This window comes from Euphorbia lathyris, chromosome 3, assembly GCF_963576675.1.
Source record: "Euphorbia lathyris chromosome 3, ddEupLath1.1, whole genome shotgun sequence".
In the NCBI taxonomy this organism is placed as follows: Eukaryota; Viridiplantae; Streptophyta; class Magnoliopsida; order Malpighiales; family Euphorbiaceae; genus Euphorbia; species Euphorbia lathyris.
In genome coordinates, this window is record NC_088912.1 from 51,646,055 (window position 1) to 51,656,033 (window position 9,979).

Sequence of the window (9,979 nt, forward strand, 5' to 3'; positions counted from 1 at the left end):
GTTTTGTTGATGTCTAAATGTAATTTTTATAAAAGATAAAAATATAGAGTTAAATGTACCATGGTCATAGTTGTTTTAAAATCATCATTCAATTTCAATTTGTTTAAGTAAAATTACACAATTTTGATTTTTTTCTCAATCAATTTCAATAGTTAAAAGCATTGATATAATGATAGGGGTGATATGTGAGTCAACTCAGATTTTTTGAATGAAACCAAATGATTAGTTTTATTTTTATTTGTTTTAAAAAGAATATAATTATTTGTTAAAATCCGAAAAATTAACGACCTCACAACATTTATTTGTGGTCCATCTAAATATATCTAAAACGTTGAAAACACCAACTGAATGCTCTGCTCTGCTCTCTCTCTCTATTCACAATGGAAGCTTTGAGAGCTTCCTTTTTACCTTCACTTGCTATCCCACACACACTCCAACAATACCATTCCTTCAATTTTCAAATCTACTCATTACCCAATTCATTTGTTCTATCAATTCACAAAAACAAATCACGATTCAACCTTGTTCCAATCTTATCAACTGCAGTCTCAACAGAAGGCAGTGAGGTTGAAAATGAAAGCGAAGAAGACAAGTTTGATTGGATGTCTCAATGGTATCCAATTATGCCAGAATGTGACCTTGACAAAAGAATGCCACATGCCAAGAGAGTAATGGGTCTCGATGTGGTTGTTTGGTGGGATAGAAATGAGAATTCATGGAAGGTGTTTGATGATACTTGTCCTCATAGATTGGCACCTTTGTCTCAAGGAAGGATTGACCAGTGGGGGAGATTACAATGTGTATATCATGGCTGGTGTTTCAATGGCTCCGGTGATTGCAAATTTATTCCTCAGGCACCGCCTAATGCCCCTCCGGTATACATCCTTTTCCCTCAATTCCCCTCTCTTCCTATTCACTTCCACTAATCTAATTCACCTTTTTACTTTCGCATTTCAACTCACACTAAATTTGATCTCAAATAAATTTTGATATCGATTCGGTTTTTCAGTTTTTTTTTTTTTTTTAAATTAGTCTAAAATGATACCGTCCAAATGGACCCATGGTGGATATTTTAGGGGCGTAAAAAAAAGGGTTGTTACGTTTTTATGTAGTTTATATGATTATACTGATATAAATGTGTGAACTGGTATTGTGAGCTGAGTTCTCTCTAAATCAACTCTGTTTTTGTCGTAAAAAATATTGGTGTTTAGACTCTGAAATTAATAAAATCTACACCAATTTCAATGAAACTAAGAGGCATCATCTCAATTGTGTAGAGTGATAGAAACGAAATAAGTTTTAAACTATTATTCATCTTGCCAAATTATATACCAAGTCATCAAAACTTTCATCCTCAATTGGAAAAAATATATAAAATTCTCATTTCTTGTCTTTCTTAGTACAATATTTATCAAGGTGACATGAATGATAGTTTTAAACTTGTATTTTGTTTATGTCACTTTAAACAATTTAGACTATGTCTCTTAATTCTATTTAAATTGGTGCAATTTAGAAGATGTCTCTTGGGTCTGCTTGTTTTGGGGTTAGAGGAGTTTAATTAAAATGAGGTTATTTTCCTAACTTGCTTGGAGAGGAGTTTAAATGGAGGTAATGTTTAAATAAAGGTTATAAAATCTTGAAATATCCCCAATTTCAATCCCACCAAATTGGTAGTATCTCGAGGTTCAACCTCCCCTCCCCTCCCTCTTTAGTAAACCATGTCAAACCTTCCTAGTTGGTTTAAGTCCTAAATTGACGCTTATGTTCATTTGGGACAGCAAGGTAAGTTGAGAACACCAAATTGACCCTTTATCTCATTAACTTCACTCTGCAATTTTTTTATGCTGGTGTGCTTGTTTTCTAGTGTACATTTCCCTGTTTTTGTTTACCTTTTTTCATTTATTATTATTTGATTATGCTAGGGTTTCCATCACTTTGTGGGTGGATTCATTAAAAATAAACTTGATGAAAATGGCATTTGAATTGATGGTAAGCAATTGTGATGCATATAACAATATTTTGAAGTGCTTCGTATATCATAGGCTCAAATTCCTTCACATGAAATTTTGAACTTGAGGCTTCTTCAAGAAAAAAGAAAATGTTGAGCTAAAATAGAAATTCCATGACGTTATACATACAGGTTAATACGTTGAAAAGAGCATGTGTTGGTGCTTATCCAACTACTTTGCAGAATGGTATAATATGGTTTTGGCCTAACACCAATCCTGAATACAAAGACATTCTTTTGAAGAATAAACCTCCTTACATTTCTGAACTCGATGATCCTTCTTACATCAAACCCATGGCTAATAGAGACTTTCCTTTTGGGTATGCACTCTCTTTTCTCTTACTTGTCAATTCCATATTACAACTTATTTCTTCTATGCTTTTCTATGAATATATATGATTCTATTCTAGGTATGAGATCTTGATTGAAAATCTTGTGGACCCAGCACATGTACCATATGCACATTTTAAGCTGTTGCCAATTCCACCATCCAAGAACAGATAAGCTCTTTTTGCCACTCAGTTGTCTAATGTTTTCTATGCAAACTTATGTTCTTACAGTATAAGAATACTATGTTGGTTCACAGTTGTACTCGATAGAGAAGGAGGTGCACCAATTGATATAAACATAGAAACAGTAGATATAAATTGTTTTCGTGCTAATCGATTTGGAGGGAATTCCAGATTTATGGCACCCTCTACATACTATTCTGCTTTTACTCTTCCCAGCAAGGTGTGACATTCTTAACTGCTTTATCTCCATTTCCGGGTTTCTTCTATTCGATTTCAGCTTTGTACATGTTTATTTGTTTATGCTTCCTATTATATGTTGGTTGATTCAGGATAAGTCATCAAATGTGCCACAACGACGGGGACTCCTTGTTTTCTTCTGTGTTCCAGTGAGCCCAGGGAAGAGCAGATTGATATTCACATTCCCAAGAAATTTTGCTGTTTGGGTTGACAGGATGATCCCAAGATGGGTGTTTCATTTGTCACAAAATCTGGTTCTAGATTCAGATTTGTACCTTCTTCATTTAGAGGTAATACCTGTACCTTGTTGAAGTAGAATGCAAGATAATATCCTGGATTATGTAAGTGTGTGTGTTTAGGAGCGTAAAATAATGGAGGTTGGAGCATTGAATTGGCAAAAGGCTTGTTTTGTGCCAACAAAGTCAGATGCTCAAGTGATTGCCTTCAGAAAATGGTTAAAAAAGTACTCAGGTGGACATATTAATTGGGGAATGAAGTTCAGTGGAATACTTCCTCCAACTCCTCCCAAGGACCAACTCATGGACAGGTAATTTATTCATTCAGTAGATTTTGGATTTTGAATGATAAAATAGGTTAAAGTTTGGGGGTTTATTCAGGTACTGGTCGCATGTGGTAAATTGCAGCAGCTGCTCAAGTGCCTACAAAGGTCTGAAAGTGGTTGAGGTTGTTTTGCAAGTAATGTCGATTGTTTCAATTGGAATTCTTGCTGCAACGAAGCAGAGATTGACATCTGTAATTACAAGGAGTACAATTTTAGTGTTAGCAGTGGTATGCTTTGCAGCTTCAAGATGGTTGGCTCACTTCATTTACAAGAATTTTCATTTTCATGATTATAACCATGCCCTTGTATGAACCCATATTCATTATACGTTGTACATTTACGTGATCCTGATGACCACATAAATTTGGCCATATTACCAATACCATATACACTATATCAACTTGTAATACTATTTAAGGCGCCTATTGTTTGTCCAGATGAAGTTATAAACTATAAAACCAAATCATTCTCAACCTTCGGGCTTTTCCCTCTTTTATGGATTGGGTGTTTGACGGTAAACAGTTGTCTTAGATTTACAACGTTTCTATTGTTTTTAACTATAAGCACCGGCCCAAGTACGGTAAACGGCATTAAAAAAATATATATAAAATATGGAACACAACAATTTTTATATAATTAATTCTATATATATTACATAAAAATATATTAATACATAAGTAACATTTAAAAGTCATGATAAATCACAAATAACATTCATAATTCATTACCAGGGCAGGCCATGAGCATAGATCAGGAGTTCGGCCGCCCAAAATCTAGGGTTAAAAGTGGCCTAAATTTTAATTTTTTACTATGTAATAAATTTTTTTTATCGTAAATATAGTTATAATACCCCTTCAGACCTAAAAATATACTAAATAATATGATATTTGAGATCTAAAATAGGCTCAAATTTCTATTTTAAATTTTTAAGTATGATTGTTTTTGGAATAAAGACCAAATTTAACTTTAACATTTTAAGTGAAGTACAAATTTAGTATTAACGTATGAAATTGTGCAAATTTAACCCTAACGTTTCCAAACACGATCGATTTTAGCCCAACGTTATATAAAATTAGAAAAAACTGGTTTGAGTGTATTTAACTGTAACTTCAAACATTCCAAATATCAATTATATCTAAGATATTTAATGCTAAAGTAACAAAATTACAAAAATTCCTTTAAAATACTAAAAATATAAGTTAATCATAATATTTTTTTTATCAAACTATTTAAAATATTTACTATGTTATTATTATAGTCACAAAAAAAAAAAACCAGCCAAAAATATAGGAAACTACTTCAATTTATCGACAAACTTGTTTGAAAGGTGTGATGTGACAGTTAAATAACAGTCAAACCAGTCTTTTCAAATTTTTGATAACGCAGGGCTAACATTGATTTTTCTTGGAAACGTTAGAGTTAAATTTGTACTATTTCACATGTTAGGCTAAGTCTACACTTCGCTTGAAATGTTCGGGGTTAAATTTGGCCCTTATATCCCATTTTATTTTATTAAAGGTCCATTATTTCTTTTTTTTTTTTTTTTGAAAAGGATAAGAGTATGCATTAATGGGCCCCATAAGGGCAAAAAATATTCATTACATCTAAAATTGAACTAGGCATAAATGAAAAAAGAGTCGGACAAGTGGAAAAACGAGATCCCCCAGCCAGAGCATGAGCGACCTCATTTGCTTGTCTTTTAACAAAAGAGACTGTGAACGAGTCATGTTGTTGTAAGAGAGTTCGGTAGGTGTCAATTATATCTCCATATTCGATGTAGTTTGTCGTCTGAGTGAGGATTGCATCCACTACAACTTTAGCATCTGATTCGAAAATCACGCCCTCATAGCCCATAGATATCACCCAAATTATCGCTTCTAGTAGCGCAGTGGTTTCACATTCTGCTGGCAGCGATGTTCCTGCAATGCCGTTCATCCTTGCTGCTACAAATCATCCTCTATCGTCTCGCAGCACGCGCTTACTCCAAATCGTCCCTCGGTTGCAAAGGTAGCTACGTCAAGGTTGCATTTAAGTCATCCAGTCGGCGGGAGGTGCCACCGTGGACAGTCAATAGGCAGACGAGTGGGATGTTGAGTTACTAACGGAGTTGTTTAATCCAAGGGATGTGGGAGAGATTCTTAAATTGCACCCGCGGAATCAAGAGAAGCCCGACATATTGATATGGAATGGTAGCAGAACGGGAAAATACATGGTCAGAAGCGCATATCAGCTGTTAACAGAGACCATTGCACCCTCAACAAATCAGTACGTAGATGGAGATTGGAAAGCTATATGGCGAGCGGAAATTCCTCCGTACAGTATCGCATTTGGTAAGCCAGCAGGAATAGTCTACCCACTCGCACGAATTTGATACTCAGAGGGATTGCAACGGCAGATCGATGCGTGTTATATGGGCTCGACATCGAGGACAACTGGCACTTATTCATTGAATGTCAGTTCGCTAAATCAATATGGGAAGAAGGAGGGCTAGCTGATACAATTACGACTACTGCTAATAACTCAGACAATTTCCAAAGCTTTATCTTTAACTATTTGAATTTATTGCCAAGGATTATTGCAGGAAAAATCATGATGCTGATATGGAATCTGGAGACAGAGAAACGAAATCTTCTGGAACACCTCCACTGCCTCTACATCAAACACATATTCAGCTGCTCTTACGGTACTATATGATTGGGTCCATTATTTCTTATTTCACATAAGGTCCGCATGACCGATCATGTTCATTACAAAACCTAAAAAAAATACCCAAGAAGTTTGATATATTTATCTTTTTTAGTTTAAAGCTTTTTGTGCACTTTGAATTAGTAACCTTATTTCTTTGCTTGCATTCGATCAGATTAGCACCAAATTCTTTTCCGATGACATTGTAATCCTCTATTCCATCTTCTCCGACTTCAAATGCATGAGTAAAATTGGTTGTGCTAGAATAAGCTTTAACGTAGCAGCTCTTACCTAATTATATTAGATATTGTGTCCCCCTGTGTCACTGTCACGTCCATACTGTGTCTAGTTTTTTTTAACATATGAGACACATTTTTGCCGTGTCAGGTGTGAGTCCGACACTGCCACTTCGACCCTGAAAAATTCAATGCTTCATAGGTTTTTACTAGGTTCTCGTATATATGAGTGCTCATAATTTTGCTAAAAGATTTGGCTCTTTTATATTTGTGGGAAAACAGACTTGTTGTATTGCCACAAGCTTAATCCATATTTTTGCTCAGTGTGTTTAATGAAATTCTTTAGTTTTAAAATGTAATATAAACATTAATATAAATAAATAAATATTAAATATAATAATCTAGTGGCAAAACAATAGCAAATACAGAACTGCTCGGCTGGGGTCCCAATTTGACATCAAGCTGAGCGGATCAATTTTACACCAAGCGAAAAAGTTCAAAAATGAAAGCAACAGTATAAAAATTAGTAGCTACCAATAATTCCAACAAAATATAGTTAAAAAATACATTGCTAATTAGTTTCTATTAATCGAAGGTAACGACCTACTAACAACTTTAGAACTACCAATAGGTGACAAGAATGTCCTTCAAGATCTCATATTCTGAAAATTTTGCAAAATTAGTTCATATTCAGTATTCATGAAAATTCTTTTCTCAATGTAACACATCAAGCAATCTCCAAGCAAATCATATTCCGTTCAGTTCCGCATATTGGTCTTGATAATGTTTATTGTAAAAAAAAAACAGCTTTCAACTGTAATTGTTGCAACAAGTAAGACCAATGCTAACTCGATAAGTCGTTACACCAAATGATAAGTGGTGTGATATTTATTTTTCACCATCTTATTCGCAAGCTCACCAATATCACAAAGACCATAGAATGTTTCATTCAATCTTACATCATTAATGTATTTTTTAAGCTTATGATGCAGTTCAATAAACTCAAATGAAGAAAAAACTTCTGAATACAGTCCAATATATTTGCAAAAGAATCTGAAATGATCAAGACATGTTATGCACATAAGTAGCTCTAAACTTGTCTCGATGAAACGTTTGTCTAATGCACTGGAAATATCATCAATAACATAGAATAAACTAGTTAATGAAATGATTAAATATGTCATTTCTATTATTTTATTATAATTTATATAAAATGGAGAGAAATCAAATACCTTCATAAAAGTTTCCGCACGAAAATGATGACGATATGTCTTTTGTATTCCATCAATAAAACGTTTAGCACAAGATTGAATAACATTTCTATTATTTCTCATGCATTACAAAAATCAGCAACTTCAACAAATTATCCCAACCATCTTCCCTATATGCTTTCAAGTTAATTTTCACCACTTCAATCATAGAGATAGCAGTTCCGAAATTTTGATCATTTACTTGTAGGAATTGTAATCATTCATTTGTCATTCCTAAAATATTAAACATCAATTTTATAACAAACACAAATTCAAATATCACAATTTTTGCAAGCACATTCCTAGCACTCTCTCGAATTTTCTTATCATAGTCATCCACATGTATATTTCTAAGCACTTCTTCTATTGAATCTCACATGTCAAAAATATGGACTAACGTTTTATAATAGGAATCCCAACGTGTATCACCTGGTCGAGCTAAATTTATTTCTTGATTCTTGCCCTTTCATGTAGAAATTATTGAAACACCTTTCCAACATGATTTTGATTTGACAAAATTATTTAAGTTAATCCATGATTAAGACAATTAAATTTAAAGTGCTTTGATTTAATTGTACTAATGTGTTTGTTCAATGTTGAGTATAAAAATATGTATAAGAACAGAAATCAAATTAAGACAGAACATAGTCAGCATGACAACATAGCACGGGCTGAGTAAATAATAACTCAGTACGAAAGAAGGAAAGTCTTCTTCAGAACCGAAGCTTACAAATGAAGCTGATCACAGAAGCTGAGTAAAAAGCAACTCAACATTAAAGAAGAGAAGTCTTCTTCGGAACTATATCTTGTAGAACGAAGCTGATAGTGGAAGCTGAGTGAAAGGCAACTCAGTATCGGAATTGGCAACAATAAAAAACAACGGCTATCAAAGTCATGCTGAATGATTTTAAGGACAGCACCAATGATCTGTTTGCTAAAAGACAAGATCCGACAACTGTCTGCACCAATAATAGAAACCTTGGAATTACGCAAAGATACAGTTTCGAGACGTATGGGTCAAATGTCCGCTGGCTAAATGACGAAACCTGCACTAGAAGACAAACCTGCGAGAAGAAGACAAGCCTGGCGCCTGTGGAATTCAGACGACAGGATTGGCCTGCAAATCTGAGGCTGACCAGAACAATGTCGGAAGAAAGAGCCGTTTGAAATCAACGGATAGATCCTATTTCAAATGATTGTCTTCAGATTTCAACTATAAAAGGACAAGTACACTTCTTGGATCCTTGGCCGAAACACAAGTGAAAAAGATATACATACAAAGCACATCAAAACAAGAAAAAGATCTTACACCAAATTTCTACCTCTATGTAAAAGCTAGATTGATTTTGTAATCATCTAAAGTGTTCTTTGTCTGAAAAAGAACAAGTTTGTATCAATTGTAAAATTGAGAGAGTTGTGCTGAGTACTCGGTTTTAAGTACTCAGTGGTAGATAAATCTAGGTGTTCGGTTATAGCACTTAGTAGGAGTTGAGTAGACGAATGGAGGATGGTACTCTTGCATATTCAACTGCCTTGTAAACGGTTTGTGCTCTACCTTTAAAGAGCTCAGTATTGGATTTAAAAAGCCCGGAGGGATTCTGGGGACTGGACGTAGGCGGAGAGGCCGAACCAGGATAAGTCGTGCTGAGTAATTTCTAACTCTCTCTCAATATATATCTGTATGTGTTGCTTGTTATACTTACTCAGTATATAAATTGTTTAAACTGACATTGAGTAAATCAGAGTGCTGAGTTGGAAGCTGACCACTAAAGTGTCATTTCCCAACTCTCAAGTAAAACAGTTCTAGTCAGTATCTGACTAAAGCCGTCTTACGCATCACTCGGCCGTGCTGTGTTGGGGTTTAGTGTCCTATAGACAATTGTTCTAGGATACGAACTTAATGTAAATGAATTGTTCTTTATATCATTTGTTTAATGAGATATATGTTTTATAACTATATAAAGGCAATCCCTTTTAAGCACTAAATAAAGTCTAATAAAAGGAAATCCGTAAGTTTATTTAAAGTGATTATAAAGTGTTCATACAAGTATGAAGTGAGACAAAACTTTATAGTAAACTGATAAACTTAAAACCACCCCAAGTCAAGTGATATGTTTGGGATTGACATATCACTGTTGAGACTTGTATGTAACAATGTCTTCTGTCCGACAGAAAGCTGATCTCACAAGCTTCATATATACAGATATCTGGACAGTTACATAGATCCGATGAAACGTTGTTCATTAGGATTGGGGATCCGATTTGAGATAACAGGATGGGTAGATTCATCCTTGTCACCTGTTCATCTCATTGGTATTAATAGGTATAACTAATCCTCAGACTCAAAGGAATATTAATTGGTATTCTGGATTACGGAATGTGATGCTTTGACTCTAGTGTAACATGATCCTTAAAAGAGATGACTCTGGGGTGTGAACAGTAGACGTTGGGTATCACAGGAAGTAATTGCAGAGTCGTTATATATTGGA

The 9,979-nt window shown here is 34.4% G+C and overlaps 1 protein-coding gene across 1 annotated transcript; it reads left to right on the forward strand.

The window, feature by feature from the left end:
• The first annotated feature begins 330 nt into the window (after positions 1 to 330).
• On the forward strand, positions 331 to 3,792 carry LOC136224647 (protochlorophyllide-dependent translocon component 52, chloroplastic-like). The gene is made up of 7 exons (XM_066013041.1): positions 331 to 875; positions 2,141 to 2,328; positions 2,419 to 2,508; positions 2,593 to 2,740; positions 2,850 to 3,047; positions 3,117 to 3,304; positions 3,375 to 3,792. Exons 1-7 carry the CDS (start codon positions 381 to 383, stop codon positions 3,628 to 3,630), a joined length of 1,563 nt encoding a protein of 520 aa, XP_065869113.1. The 5' UTR covers positions 331 to 380; the 3' UTR covers positions 3,631 to 3,792.
• Positions 3,793 to 9,979: the final 6,187 nt, after the last annotated feature.

Bases quoted from the DNA above. Each gene is read 5' to 3' on its own strand.
- LOC136224647 (XM_066013041.1), top strand. From the start codon at position 381: ATGGAAGCTTTGAGAGCTTCCTTTTTACCTTCACTTGCTATCCCACAC. The intron at 876-2,140 runs GTATACATCCTT...TTATACATACAG, and splicing joins CACCGCCTAATGCCCCTCCG to GTTAATACGTTGAAAAGAGC. The intron at 2,509-2,592 runs ATAAGCTCTTTT...ATGTTGGTTCAC, and splicing joins ATTCCACCATCCAAGAACAG to AGTTGTACTCGATAGAGAAG.